This window comes from Harpegnathos saltator, unplaced genomic scaffold (assembly GCF_003227715.2).
Source record: "Harpegnathos saltator strain DR-91 unplaced genomic scaffold, Hsal_v8.6 scaffold384, whole genome shotgun sequence".
Taxonomy (NCBI): Eukaryota; Metazoa; Arthropoda; class Insecta; order Hymenoptera; family Formicidae; genus Harpegnathos; species Harpegnathos saltator.
The window spans coordinates 934,605-946,938 of record NW_020230188.1 but is presented as its reverse complement, the minus strand read 5'-3'; the positions used below and the strand labels follow the sequence as shown (position 1 = coordinate 946,938).

At 53.1% G+C, this 12,334-nt stretch overlaps 1 protein-coding gene across 2 annotated transcripts in view; it reads right to left on the bottom strand.

Moving 5' to 3' along the window:
- Positions 1 to 3,578: 3,578 nt before the first annotated feature.
- The window catches only part of LOC105188716 (zinc finger protein castor homolog 1), an 84,097-nt gene continuing 75,341 nt past the window's right edge, over positions 3,579 to 12,334 (bottom strand). Inside the window, exons 7-11 of one of the 2 annotated variants that reach the window (XM_019843947.2) lie at positions 8,251 to 8,829; positions 6,289 to 7,944; positions 5,617 to 5,715; positions 4,527 to 5,460; positions 3,579 to 4,438 (exon numbers count right to left, since the gene is read on the bottom strand). In XM_019843947.2, the coding sequence (XP_019699506.1) occupies positions 3,934 to 4,438; positions 4,527 to 5,460; positions 5,617 to 5,715; positions 6,289 to 7,944; positions 8,251 to 8,829 (3,773 nt within the window). In that variant the 3' untranslated portion in view covers positions 3,579 to 3,933. The remainder of the gene's footprint in view (positions 4,439 to 4,526; positions 5,461 to 5,616; positions 5,716 to 6,288; positions 7,945 to 8,250; positions 8,830 to 12,334) is intronic. The other variant, XM_025300844.1, reaches the window with a different exon arrangement.

Sequence of the window (12,334 nt, the reverse complement as noted above, 5' to 3'; positions counted from 1 at the left end):
AGACAGTGGCAGAAAGTCGCCGTCGACTATCTTAATTAAGAGAGCGGAGACGAGTTCGGGTTATGATAATGTTATAAATTGTAAATCTTTCTCTCGCGATGCTGAAGTCCATCCGGTTTATGCAACCGCCTGATGCAACATTGTGAGACTTTTTTCCAATTTTCCGTCGGAATCATTACCAAGTCGCGTGCTAGCGGCGGATACACATGCATGCGACGAGTTATTCTCGTCGGCAACGAGTCGTCGACGTCTGCATTTCTCTCTCATTAATCATTAATCGCGCAAACAAAGTCTACCGCGATTCTGAGGAACTTCATGCGGACTATAAGTTATATATGTGCGACACTCTCCTTCTTCTAATTTTGCACGCGCGAAGCGCGTCGGTAAAGTTCTCGACGATGGTGAGTTGCGCGAATTAAACGATTCCTCTCGAGCGAGTCGTAGGTGTTCCGTAAAAAATTCTAGAAACGTTAAAACGGTCATCTAAATCTCGGAGAGACTGTGCTCGGTGGCGTTTCACCTAGTTCGACATACAGTAATCTTTAAGGCACTAATGTCTTCCAATCGCTACAATCCGCGAATCCGTTTCCCGATCGGCCGGCTAAAGCGAACCAGAACAAAATCTCGTCCAAGAACCTCACCGTTCGATAATGTGGAATCGATAATGCTAAACATAGACAGAAGTTCATTATCCTCGGTTTTCAAACAACTCAGTCTCCTGTTGTTTCGTTCCTTTACACACGATCGACCGCAATCGAGACATTGCGCATTCGAAATTCGATCGTGGCTGCCAGTTGACGAGCACGATATGCGGTTGTAGTCGTTCAGTGCGATCTTGTATTTGAGATGAAATTCACTTTAAAGCATTGTTGTCGGCTGCGCGCGGCGTGATCGTTAAGTGACGAAAACATTTGTGTTTTGCTGATTGAACAGTCGTTGACAGGAAACATTACGATTAAAAGGTGTCAGATATTTCAGAATCTCCATTTCATATCATGCACTTTTGCATCTTGGGAGCAGTCGCGTGCTCAAGATGTAACCGAAGGCGATCTTCAAATACCAGATCGGACTGTGTGTGTGTGTGTGTGACTATTGTCCGTAAGTCTAACGATGTTTGCACATGACTGATTTGATGGCGTCGAGCCGGTTGGGTTCATTCTTTCCGTCACTACGTTGCGATTACAAGTAACCTCCTGCGCGCCGAGTCTGTTTTGTACGTTATGTCGCTAAGGCACGGCCCTACGAAAGTTCGGAGAAAATCCTAAAGGCACCACAGCGCGTCCTCCCGTCGAGCAGTCGCGTTGTAACGTCTCCCGTGTGCGGCACGTCTAATTATCTACCCCGAGGGAAAAATACGCGTATCCTGCGTTCTGCAATGATTCGTGGCGAGAATCACGTGCGTGAACTTCCCCGGATATTCCTTATCGTTTCATTTGTTTGCCTGCAGCGCAAACGAATCCTCATATATCTCGCGAAAACTCTGAAGATAAAGGCAAGGCAATGTCATCGCGCGATCTTCTACGCGGATTTCTTCCGTCCCGTCGTCTGTAAGATGAAACAAATCTGTAAAAGGGAGGCGAAACTACTCTCTCGGCCCGGCGAGACTTCGCGCGATGATGAACGCTGCGTGTCGAATGAAAGCGGACAGGGGATATCGTAACCACCGTTGAGCACGCTCTAGGAATAGAGAAGCGCGGGAGATCTACTTCTCCCTCGAACGACTCGCACCACAATCACAATACATATATATATATATATATATATATATATATATATACTATACACACACATATTGAACGGTTTTGTATTTTTTTATATCGACCAGCGACGGCCGCTCTTCTGTTCGGTGCACATTTCGAATATACCCTATGGTCGCACATATCCGGCTTAGTATCTTCCAATCTCTTTTCTCTCCAATCTCGTGTTTATCGCTCGATGTTCCGTCCCTCCGCGTGTTGTCTTCCGCTCTTGTATCTTGGACTCCGTAAACTAGCAATTAATTCTCGCTTTATCAATACTGCTTGTGTAACCTCCAAAATCTCATCGTGTACCCTCCTCCAATTTGCGACTCATCTTAAAAAAAACCAATTTCTTTCCTTCTGCTCGGAGTGTTCGACATCGCGACGGACCATTGTCCGTCATTGCGCGATCAAGTTCTTCTCAGTTACATCGACTCCAATAGACAGTTTGGGACTGCTGGAACGAACGCGTGGACCGAGCGCGGAAGATCGTGAGGTTCCACGATGGAACTTCCTAAACGAATGATCATGGACGCGTTAAGGCAGATCAGTTATCACGAGGACGCGAATAGCGTTGGGACAGAAAAGAGATCTTGTTTACACCATGCGCGCGGTAACAATTGCATTTGCGTCATTAGAGATAACCGCAGCTGCAGCTGGACGAGCTTTGCGTCGCGTTAGAAAGTCTCATCGTGAAATCTCTCACGGAGTGCCGGCTTCCAACGGAAAAAAAAGTCTGCGCGAAACGACTATTTCGAAGAAAGGAAAAAAAAGTCCACCCGGAAGATAAGAGGACCAAAGCTGCGAAAAATAGCCAGCGCCAGCGTCTGAAAATATTTCCTAGTTATTGCGGGAGTCTCCTCGTTATCGATTGCGCAACGTCGCCGACATGATGATGCAACGAGATGTTTTTACAGACCGCGGTCTAAACGATATGTTCCCCTTATTCCGCCGCTGCCAGCGGCAAAGCGAAAGACGCGATTGATGTTTACGTCGATTTACGTCCGCTGTGTTTCACGACCTGTGGAAAACGGATCCCCCGTCGGATCGTGTCAATCTGCCGTTATTTTTCGTGTCGATTACCCTTTTCGTGCTCGCCGCTCTTTTTTTTTCTCTCATCAATAACGCATGAGACTATTCTACGATTTAGATGGTCGTAAGAGGTCTACTCTCACTGAGCAGAGGGTACACAGGATGATGCTAACGAAGGAAAATGTACACGGGGTTCTTTTCTTTCTCTTTTCTCTCCTATTAAATATTATATAGTTTGTCTTTTTCTCGTGCTAAAACTATGCGATAGGCTTATTTTCGTATTATTGTCTTAGGTGCTACGTCACGTTCTGTTCACGTCCTTCGTTGGTTCCCGGTTCCCAAGGCATCGGTCAAATTCTTCTCTGAGATTCGACTGTGTGTGTGTGTGTGTGTGTGTGTGTTTTATATGTGTGTATGTATGTGTGTGAATATATGTGAAGCTTGTACAGGTTTAATTTGGCTCACATTCGAGTTCATTTCGGGAAACCTCCCTGGAAAGACTGCTCACGACAGATTACGACCGTAACTTGATTTCTTATCGTCGATTCAAAGTTCTTTAGACCCTAAATACATAGAGATCGAGTCGCTTCAACGTTGTTTCCTCGATGTAGCCGCGGATCGCAGGCGTACCTTGACTCAAAGTCCTCGACCCATTTTTTAGTACTTATCCCGAAGGTAAATGTTACTGACTAGCCCCCTACCGGTTATCGCGAATCGTCCACACATGAACGACGCTCGATCGAGGCACTCGAGCGATCTCTTCTTTTCTTCCTTTTTTCTTTTTCTCTCCCTCTCTCTCCTCTCTCTCTCTCTCCCCCCCTCTCTCTCTCTCTCTCTCTCTCTCTCTCTCTCTCTCTCTCGGGGAATGTCTATAGGGACTAGGAATTTGCCTTTATTGGCCCCTTCCGGAGTTTCGCGGACGACTGTTCGACCTCCTTTCTCGCGGAACAATTGTCGATCACCGAGCTGAGACGAAGTCGCTGACTAGCCTCCGGTTCCTTCCTTCCTTCCTTCTTTCCTTCCTCTACCTACTACCGGTTCCGCTTGTTTCAACACCTACTCAGGGGAAGGCGGCCGCGCCATTCTCTCGGGGGAATGTCTACAGGGACCAAGGTAATGCTTTATTCGAGCCTGCTGCGCCAGGACTTGCACGGGGAGATCGTTAAGTGTCCATGTGTCGATACTTGTGCGCCGACATCTGCGCCAGGCCCAGCACCGCGTATTGACACTGCAAGCAATGGTAGTGCGTCTGCTTGCCAGAGTGTTGGCACTGGACACCACCGCACGGTTGACTGGGCGTGAACTTCTGGAAACCCGCCGCGGCGATGCTGTCCAGCTTGGCGTGTTGTCGCCGATGTGCGACCACCTTGTTCGTGTCCGTGCAGACGAAGTCGCACTTTAGACAATGAAAGTGCGACGCCTTGTTCTGCATCGAGCCAAGCGACGACGTGTACGCGCACTGAGCCCGTCCGCAGGGTACGTTGGCCCGATACTGCTGAAAGTCACCACCCATCAGCGTGTCCAGCCGCTCGTGCCTCGCGGTGTGCTGAACGAAGCGGGTCTTGTCGCAGAAGGAGTAGCCGCAGTCTTGGCGCATGCAGTGGAAGTGTGTCTGGTGCTCTCTGTAGCCGCAATGAGGGTACCTGCAGTCTTCGTTGAACCTGAACCTGTAAAATCCACCGTGACCGTCCAAATGAAACGAAATCAATTCGCCCGTTCTCTCGTTCTTCGTTGTCGCAATGGCCTGATACCAACCTGACATATCCCTCCGGCACAGGCTCGTCCTTCAGCATCCGCATGGAGTGATGGAGTCTTTGTTTCTTCGCTTCCGGCGAATTAGCGTCCGGCGGTGAGAGAGATCTCTTGTTCAGATTGAGATTAGCCGCCAGTGACGCCAGGGGATTCTCGTCCCTCGCGGGCGGAAGAAAGTTTGTAGGCGGCAAGCCGGGCGCGAACATCAAGCCGGGTCCGCCGGCGTACATGCCGCCGTGCTGAAGAAACGGCGGTAGAGCCTGATTCATCAGGGCTATCTGCTGGTTCATAGCGGCTGCCATCACGGCAGGGCTGGGAAAGTGGAAGCCGTGGCTGAGATCGAGCTCGAAGCTGCTCGGCACCGACGGTTGCTGCACATTGGGCGGTATCGGCGGCTGCTGCGGCAGTTGGCCGTTCTCGTGGCTGTCCACCACGGAATTGTTGCCGTCGTCCCGAACGGTCTCAGGCGGCTCTCGCTTGACATTCGGCACGTTCTGCACGCCGATGTCGGTGCCGCATCTCGGTTTCTCCAACTTGATGTCCTTCGACTGGGACAACGACTGTTGGCCGATCTGGCCGAGAGTCTGCTGCATCTGCCGTTGCATCTGGCTCTGGAAGTTCTGTATATTCTGCGCCATCTGAGCGTTCTGCGACATAAAGTCGTGTTTCTGCGACAGCTGGGCGATGTAATCGTGCTGCAGCTGATTCGGCGACGGACTGACCACGTCGTGCTGCTGTTGGCTGAGGATGGCGCCGGTCGAGTGTTTCGCTATATGCGCGACCAGACGGTCCAGCTCGGAGAAGGCCTGATTGCACGCGTTGCAGTGGTAGTGATTCTTGCGCTTCAGCTTGCAGAACGGCCTGCTGCAGCTCTGCTCTGGCCCGTAGAGGGTGTGCGGTGAGGCAGAGCTCATCGAAGGCATGACCGATGATGGTTCTGCAACGTTATAGATTCATCTGTATCCCGGCAATCCGTGCGTGTCCTCGCGTGAAACGCGACAAATGCGAAAGAAACGAAGGAGACCTAGTCCTGGACGTGTACTAACACGGAAACACTCTCAAAAGCACAAAACTTGGTTCAAAAGACACGAACCTTGGTGCACGGAAGCTCGCATGGATAGCACGACGCCCGGAAGTGCGGGTTCGCTCGGCGGTCCGCTGACCGGATAATAGGTGCCAGCCGCCCTCACCACTAGCAACAATCAACCAAACAACCAACACTTCAAATATACCTCCCACTATGAGAATATACAACCACCGTGTGTACAATATATACATCGGGAAAATGGAACGTTTAAACGGACAGTCAGTCTCGCGGGAGACGAACAATGCACGACTGATGTCGTGCGAGGGATAGCGAGGAGTGTTCTACTTGAAACAACGAATGCGAGGTGGTGACAAGAGGGTGTGAACGGGGCTGCGACTACGTGCAGAGGGGGCATGCATAATGTATGTATATTCGAGTGATGGAGAGAATCTCTGTCGTGTTTCTCGAACAAAAAAAAAAAAAAAAGAGGAAGAAGAGTAAATCACTACCAAACAAAACTCGTCTATGGGCTAACACTATGGTGGTGCACAGAGAGAGAGAGAGAGAGAGAGAGAGAGAGAGAGAGAGAGAGAGAGAGAGAGAGAGAGAGAGAGAGAGAGAGAGAGAGAGAGAGAGAGAGAGAGAGAGAGAGAGAGAGAGAGAGAGAGAGAGAGAGAGAGAGAGAGAGAGAGAGAGAGAGAGAGAGAGAGAACTCGTGTCCTCGTTTCCGGTACTTACCGGTGGTCTTACCGCTGTCGGGACTCGCGAGCTCAGACTCCTTGTCGTCGATCATCGTCCTGTTGTCTTGATCACTCGCCGATAGGATCTCGTCGGGCTTCTCGATCAGCTCGGCGGTGTTCTTCACCTGAATTCTGGGCTTCGCCTCTTGGACCAGCGATTGCGGTTGCGTCTGACACTCCTGATTAGTCGACTCCTGGGTGCAGGACTCGCTATGACCGGAGTGTTGCTTCTCGTGCAACGCCATCGTCGAGTACCTGACGAAAGAGTAGCCGCAATTCGGTCTAGTGCAGTGAAAGTGCCGATTCACGCGATTGCTGTGGCAGCCGGCCAGCCGGCAGTCGACCATCTTGTCGTAGAAGGCGAAACCCGGCGGTATGTCGACGTTGTCGTGGAAGTCCTTGCTGTGCATCAGCAACTGGTCCGGCCGGTCGGTGGAGAAATGGCAGCGTAGTTGCGAGCAGTGGTGGTGTTTGGTTAATCTGAGAACGCACGCCGTTTCTGGGCACCCCTCAGCATTGTACGTGGCGAATCCCTCAGGTTCGCCCAGACTGTTCGAAGGCGACACGCTGCCCTCGCGTTCTTCCAGCAGCGAATTTACCGGCGTCAGACTGGGCGTTTGCGGTTTCGGCAGTTTGAAGCTCGTGAAGATCGCCTGTGGCGAGTCGTGGGTGTGCGTGGCGGGGTCGCCACCCGACCAGATCTCGATCACCCGATTTTTCGGCGGTCTGCCGCGTTTCCGCCTGAACATCGCGTCGATGTTCGTCAGGTGGGTCAGCGTGACGTCGGACGAGAGAGTGTGCGAGGAACAAGAGAGGTTCAACTGTCGACTGTACTCGTGGATCTTGTAATGCTGCAGCCTGCGGAACGGCTTGTCCGTAGAGAGTATCACCTCCCGACAGTTCTCCCAATTGCAGTGATAATGCTTCTCCTTGTCTGCGTACGGACAGCTGTCATCGCAGCCGCCCTCCTCGAAGAAAGCGTCCGTTATGCGCTCCTGCGTCTCGTGCTCCTTCAGATGCTCTCGGACTTCACGGGGATCCTTCAAGGTAGCGCCGCAGCGGTCCAGCCCACAATGATGGTGCTCCCGGCCGGCGTTGCACGCACATTCCGAACTGGCTGGCACTAGGTAGGCCAATTCGGCGGCGGTGAGTTGTTGGGCTTGCTGATGCTGCTGTTGGTGCTGCTGTTGATCGAGACTAACGGAACTTCCGCTGGCTGTAATGGCGGTGGTCGGGGCGGTGAGGTCCATGGCGAGGTCACTGCCACTCTGGAAGGAGTCTTCCAAGGAGTAATACGATGGAGAGCCTCTCCCTTCGTTGGAGCTCTCACCGTTCAGGCTTAAGGACAAACTCTGAGCGCTCAATTCGTCCGGCGCCCATGACCCCGATGGACGCATGCCACCCACCGTACCACTGACCTGTTTGTACTTCCGGTAAGCCAGCTCGGACTCGTGGCGCTCGTGTTTCCGCTTGTGCGAGAAGAGCTGGCCGGAAGAGTGGAGAACGTAGCTGCAATGGGGTCGTATGCAGTGGATGTGGTTGCAGACCCGCGAGAATCGGCACTGATCGAACGGGCAGGCCTCTGATTTCATGAACTTCTTGAAACCGTCGCGCGACAGTTGCTCGTCCTTGATGTGGTAAGACTTGTGCTTGTCTGGAAAAAAGAAGATGAAGGGAACTGGTCGATCAAAAATCGTAGATCCGTCTGAAATGAAGAGAACACACAGCGTACGTTAGGCACGAATTAATCAACGAAATGACTTGTCAGAGTGTAAAGGTGAAGACAGAAACCTTGAGGCTTGTCGAGTGTGGCTCGGTGTGGGTAAGCGCGCGCGCGCGAGAGAGAGAGAGAGAGAGAGAGAGAGAGAGAGAGAGAGAGAGAGAGAGAGACGGAGATTGAGAGGTTCCGATGGACGATAGTTTCGACCTAGAGCGCCGACATTAATCACGCATTCCTTACCCATGTCGGCCTTATTCTTGAACGTGAACCGACAACCCGGTCGCCGACAGTGAAAGTGCGTGGTCCGTTGACCAGCGAATGGGCAATGCTCGGTCGCGCAACTCTCGGTAGCTCGAAACCGTTGGAAGCCCTCCTGTATGATGGCCGAGTCCTTGCGATGGTAATTCGCGTGCATCTGCACGTCCGATGTCGATATGTACACCTTGTCGCAATTCTCATGGATGCAATGATAGTGGGTTTGCTTTCTATTGTGCGGGCAGGCCCGGCCGGGGTGCCTCTCTGAGCAATCGTCCGTCGGCGAGTATCTCATGAAGCCGTGCTGCAACGACTCGTCCCTCTTCTTGTGCCACTTGAAGTGCCTGATCATCTCCTCCTTCTTCACGAACACCCGGCCGCTACAGTCCAGACAATGAAAGTGCTCCCTGCAACCTAGTTCCTTGCAGTACGTACTGCCGCATTCCTGACTCGAGGTGTATCTCCTCACGTATCGGGAATAATCGATGATCGGCTGGGACACCGACGTCTTCGAGCCACCGATTAGAGAATCTGCCACGGGAGACATGCTGTGTCTGAGCAAAGCTGCAACAAGCGAAACGGGGGATCCTTTCTTACTAAATCGGCATCGCTTCGAGTCGCTCGAGACTCGATCAAGCGATCGTGCGTCTGTCGGCCACAAAAAGAAAGAAAAAAGTGTGACAAAATTCAAAATAAAATAAATCGAAAGGAGACAAGAGACTTCGTTGTTCGATTGGCACCGAGAGGTAGACATTGCGCGTAGGTTGCGTAATTTTAATTCGGCCTACGGACGCGAAGATCTCAGAATGATCGAAGAGATAGATCCTGCCTTCTAACCGAGCTCTCCGCTCAAAGAGTCGCGTTCAATGCTCCGCGGGTCACAAGCCGCGTGTCTCGGAGAGACCGGCGAGAGGTAAGGCCCGTGGAAGCGTAGAAACGCACAGCCGGTCGGTAGGCAACTGCGTTTCTCCGCAGGCAACTGCAGCATGTTTTACCGACCGCACGTCCCCGGTAACACCGTCCGCAGCAGCGGACGCTCGCACCATCAGAGGGGACGCATAGACCAGAAACGACTTCTGATACATGTACCGAGAGTCACGCGAGCGCTCGCGCCGTTCGTCGACCTATTCGACGAGTTCGCGCGCGCCGCTCGCGTCCGAGAACTGGTCGCTCGGGTTGCGCTCTCCCGCGACACAAGGAGAAAACGGCTGGATGAAAAAAGGCACGCGGGAGAGGAGAAGAAAGAATGGCCGGGCGGCGGCTGAAAAAAACTATCGGGCCCCGCGATCGCAATACGCGCGCGCGTATGCAAAAAAGCGCGCCTGTGGGCCGCGGGCGAGAGGCGGAGGCGCGTGAGCATTTACCTCGGCGGAGCGTTTTCATAGCTCTCCTAAAAGGCTCGAAACGGGCCGCGGCACGCAAGAAAATATTGAGCGCGCGAGGGACGCAATTCGGTTGACCAATCCTCGCCCGCGATAATTATCTCCCGAAGGTAATGCGCGCACACGAGAGATGCAAATAAACCCGCCGCCACGCCGTTCTCCTTTTTTTGCCTGAACGAACGATTCTGCAGTTCAAAGCGCTCTCCTCCCGAGCTCTCCTCTCGCGCTTGCGTTTCTTCCCGGCAGGTAGACTTGAAATGTGTATTACTTCAGGGAGTCGGCCGGTTAGGTGGAACACTCTTGTTGCGTGTTCCGGCGAGTCGCGTCGCCGCGCGCGCGCGCGCGCGTCAGGTCAATACTTGCTGTCGAAGAAATTCGAGAAGCGCGCGAAATGAACGAGAGAGAGAGAGAATCCTGCCAGGCGGGGACGATCCGCCTGGACCGCGCGCGGTCCGTCATCGTCCGACCGCGCGTCGAGCCTCCGTCATCAAGACCACCACCCTTCAATGCCTTTGCATTGAATGTCCGCATTGAATGATCCGTCACCGTCACGGTCACTCAATCATTCCCATTCAGAGGAAATTCGACGGAGCACTCGCGGGGATTCCCCTCCCTACCTGCCGCTGCCGCTCTCTACCCGAGAATCCAGAGTCTAATTGCGCGGTAATTAAATTACATCGGCGAAAACGAGAAAGAACGAAAGCAATCGTGACCACCGCCCGTCACGTTAACTTATCGGACGGCACACGGAGTCGCATCGATCGGAGACCGCAGCGACTCGATACGATGCTACCCCGGTAGCATCCATCAAGCCACCCAGCGTTCGACGCACCCTACCACGGCCGAGGACGATTCTGAGAAATTCTTACTCGCGGGCCGCGCGTACGTTTGCGAATGCGCGTTCAAGAACGAGTTTAAAAATTGTCGAATATTTCTCGTGGCTCGCGGGGCTTCCCCGCGCGCGCGCGCGCGCGCGCGCTCGCTCTCTCTCTCTCTCTCTCTCTCTCTCTCTCTCTCATGGTGGTATATGTGCCGTCAGAACGGAGGGAGCGCGCGCGTACATTGGCTGCCCGTGCGTTTCTGCGATGTGAGAGCGTATATGCGCGCCACGGCACAAAAAGAGAAAGGGTTTGGTCCAGAGAGAAAGAGGAAGGCCCGAGAGAGACGGAGAAAGAGAGAGAGAGCGTGAGGAGCGGCGGGGAGGGGGGGAGGGAGGGAGGGAGGGAGAGGGGCAAAAGGGAGAGGGAGAAAGCGGAGGAAAAGAGAGACGAAGGTTACGCGAGAGGGAAAAAGGAGGCGAGGGAGAATTCGGCGCGCATTATTCTCCCGCGTTATAACCGGCGAAGCGTAGACGGTACCTAAGGATGAAGGAGAAAGAAAAAGAAAACAGAGAGAAAGAAAGAGAAAAAGAAACAAAAAGCGAGAGAGAGAGAGAGAGAGAGAAGAGTAGTGCATAGGCGCGCGCGCGCCTCGCATTATTATTTCCGCGCGAATCGGGACGGTCGCTCACCGGGCGAAATCGAGCAACGACGGCGGATTTAATAATAAGCACGTCGCGGTGTCACCGGATATGTTGCACCCAGTTACGCGCCGTTGCGTAACATTCGGTTACGGCGATTAATTTATCCTTTGACAGAGTAATTACGCAACGCAGCTGCGTGCCTCCTCTCGCGACGCGACGCGACGCGACGCGACGCGTAAACTCGCGCGCGCACCACTCATTAGAGGCACCTTTGGCTTTCGCGCCGCGGGAAATTGTTGTTTGCACAAATTTATAATCCGCTACCGCCGTTCCGCGCACGTAATCGAGAAGAGCTGCTCTCGCGCGCGGGCCAAGGTCTACACGTACGCAGGTCGCGTACTCGCGTACTCTCGTCGTCGTCGTCGTCGTCGTATTAATCGAGAATAAATATTAACTAAACCTGCATCCTCAAGCTGCCGCGGAGGAGAAGATGGCGCAAGCTCACGAGCGGCTCTTCGGCCAACTCCTCCGCGCCGCGCCGTATCCAGGAACGTCGAACCTTTCGTCAACGCCTAATTATGCGAATGGGGAAGCGTGCCAAAATCGCGATGGCACGTAAGTGAAACACACGCACGTGGCCTTGAGGCGTCATGAAAAAAAACAAACTGATCGATCCGCAGTCGCGGATGCAGGATGAGCGACGTTCTCCGTCGACACTAAGCTATTGTCTCATCGAGCAGGACTCAGAGAGCGTCCGGCGTCAATCGCGCGGTGCTTCGTTTCATTCGTCGATCTCGACACCGCAATCGTGGGAGATTTCCCACTCGAGAATCCCGGCTTTTCCGAGGAAATTGGCCTTTTCCGACGAGAATCCACTTTGCATTTTCATTATCGCCAATTATCGCCCGTACAAAAAGTACAAAAGACGACTCTCCCCCTCCCCTTCCCCCCTCCTCTCCACGTGATGGAGGAAGGAGATACCACCCACGTGGCTGCGTGCAGTTCGACCAGCGGCATCGGATGAAGAATACACGCGACGTGACGGGGCTTAAAGAGCAAATCTTAAAAAATATGTGAAACCCCCAGGACGACACGTAGCGCGACACTCCCTCCCCCTTCGTATTCCAGGCGGCTTTGAGCCCGAACCCTTTTATTCGTAGTTCTTAAAGCTGCTCGGCAAGGGGAGTGGGAGCCCTGGCCCCGAATCGCCGCGAGGTGGAAGCGG